Genomic DNA, 2,521 nt, shown 5'->3' on the forward strand with positions numbered 1-2,521 from the left:
TAGATATGTCTTGAATTGACGCTTGAATTTATTTATTTAAAAAATACTCTGAATGCTATACGAAAAATGGTTTAAGGGTTAGACCGCTGCTTCGTTAGTCGATCTATTTCATTCCATTTGACGATGAATAACCATTTAATCAGTTTAATGTAACAATGAGAGTGAGATTTATTATTCCTAGTAGAGACTCACGAGCGAGAGAGTAATTTCGCGCGGATACCAAACTCGGAGCGGAGCGATTTTCCCCGGGAAAAGGAGAGATCGCGATCAGCGTACTTAGCATAAAGGTGAAGCTATGTTAATGAGTCTCGCTCCGAGGCTCGCTCGCCGCTAACGAGTCAGACGACATATCCAAGTCAATTAGGAAAATCACCCGGCGAGAAAGTGCGCATCGGAGCGTATCGGTATTTCCCGATCGAAAGGGGGAAAAGAGAGAAAGAGTTTCCTCTCGATTTTCGCGGAGAATCGCGCGCCGCGGATGACAGGCAAGAGGAAGGTTTGACAGCTCGGCGATGCTGTCACGTCGGGGATGCTGCGACGGGGGTCGCGACAAGGGGGAGGTGGCGGGAATCCGTATCCCGCGACCCGGGGCGAAGCCGCGGCGACGACGGAGTCGTCGGGGCCGACGGCGACGATGCCGGGCGCGCGCTGTAACTCTAGCCACTCACCAGGTGCAGCACGGTGTTGACGACCTCCCGATTGGACACCTGTCCCACCTCGATCAGGCCGATCAGCACGGCGAACTTGAGGCTGTCGTTCATCGCCATCGCCACCACCTCCTCGGGCCGCTTGATGTCACTGAACGGCGGGCTCTTTAGGTCCGCCATCGCGACGGACGTTATCTTTTTTCTTTTTCTTTTTCAACGCGACCGCGAACCGCGTTCGCGCGTCCGCACTCGCGTGGTTACCGGGGGACTACGATCGGGTTCGCACGAGGTTACGGGTCCTATCAACGGGAGCGTTTCGCCGTCACATGATAATACAACACAAATTGATCTGCCATGTTGGAAAGTGGGCACTGTTGTGAGGACTGCCAGCCGCGCCGGCCCGAATGTTCCTAGGGCAGCGACCGACACGCCGACGCAACGCGCGCGCCGACCGCGACGGCGACGCCACGCCGCGGCGCTGCCGAACCGTCCGCCCGCGGCGTCGCCGTCGCGACGGCGCGCGCCGCGGCGCGTGTATGTCGGCGCGCTGCAGAATTTACGATGCTCGACGTTCTTCGCGCGAGAATGATCCTCGTCGACGTTAATTAAATCTCTTCAGAAACCTTAGCGTTAGCACTTAGCACGCGTACATTTAATTCTTTTAACTTGAAAAATTTTTTGAAATGTTTAATATTGCTGACAAAGGAAAAACAACATAATAAATAAAAAAAAGTAATCTCAAATTATGATGTAATTATGATGTAAATTATGGTGTAATATTTACATCACTTTGAAATCGTATGTATTAAATATTTCTCTAACTTTATAAATTTATCTTATGTTCTATTTCCACCAATGTAGATTAACTTTAATCTCAGTTAAACTTAGTTTTTATCTTTTTCTAGCTCTGAATTAGAAAAAGATAAAAGGTAAGTTAAATCGAGATTAATCTACATTATTGGTAGAAATAGAACATAAGATAAGCTTTTAAAATCAGAGAAGCATTTTAGTACCATATGGTGAAACTAGAACTATCGGAAATATATATAATCTACATTTATTACTACCAAAGAAATCTTAGAAAGAAAAAAAGAAAAAGAAAAAACAAATTAATGAAATTAATTATCTGTGTAATTTCAATAAAAGTCAAGAAAAATTGCAGAAATTTAGATGTTTTATATAAAAATGAGTAAAATTATTAAATTAATTATTAAAAAATGTCAAACGGATTATTTTGACTTGGTATAGTTCTAGTGTTAATCTACATCGATCGAAATGGATATTTAAAGATTTATTTATAACACAATAATTCTCGTAAATGTTAATTATAGTTCATTCTAAAGTTGAACCAATCGCCAATAGTTTGTACAATTTAAAAACTTCTATCTTACGAAATAAAGAATGGCGCAATTAGAGCGAATATGCATTTATATAGAATTGAAAAAGAATAATGCGGGAGGATCAGTCACGTTTTTAGGCTCTTTCGTTTCTCCTCCCATTCTCCGAATTCCACGCCTCGGATTCCGAGATTCGCCGCGAATTAATCAAGGGAATAATCCCCGCGTTGCCGCTCGTCGTCTTATCGCGGCGACGGAATTCGCGACGCGCAAACCGAGCGACCAACCAATTCGACCAATTTACGGGTTCGGGGGTGGCCTTGATTGGTCGGCAGACCATCAGTGCCGCGCCCTAGCGGCAGAATTTCGCGTCGAGACCGCCGCCGCGACGCCACTGACGCACTGACGCATGCATATACTCCGATACTCCGATTTGAGGGCCGCCGTGGGTCACGGCTTCCGTCAAGAGTGCTCGGCTCGTTCCCGTGGCGTTCGCAGCGGACTCGCAGGAAAAATGGCGACGGAGGAGCTTGACCG

At 46.1% G+C, this 2,521-nt stretch overlaps 1 protein-coding gene across 3 annotated transcripts in view; it reads right to left on the reverse strand.

Moving 5' to 3' along the window:
- Nucleotides 1–1,047, reverse strand: part of LOC112459675 (neurobeachin-like) — a 139,624-nt gene extending 138,577 nt beyond the window's left edge. For all 3 annotated transcript variants that reach the window (XM_025023910.1, XM_025023908.1, XM_025023909.1), the window contains exon 1: nt 669–1,047. In XM_025023910.1, coding sequence (XP_024879678.1) covers nt 669–827 — 159 coding nt within the window. In that variant the 5' untranslated portion in view covers nt 828–1,047. The remainder of the gene's footprint in view (nt 1–668) is intronic.
- Nucleotides 1,048–2,521: the final 1,474 nt, after the last annotated feature.

Source organism: Temnothorax curvispinosus, unplaced genomic scaffold (assembly GCF_003070985.1).
Source record: "Temnothorax curvispinosus isolate PA1 unplaced genomic scaffold, ASM307098v1 QBEX01010053.1, whole genome shotgun sequence".
NCBI lineage: Eukaryota > Metazoa > Arthropoda > Insecta > Hymenoptera > Formicidae > Temnothorax > Temnothorax curvispinosus.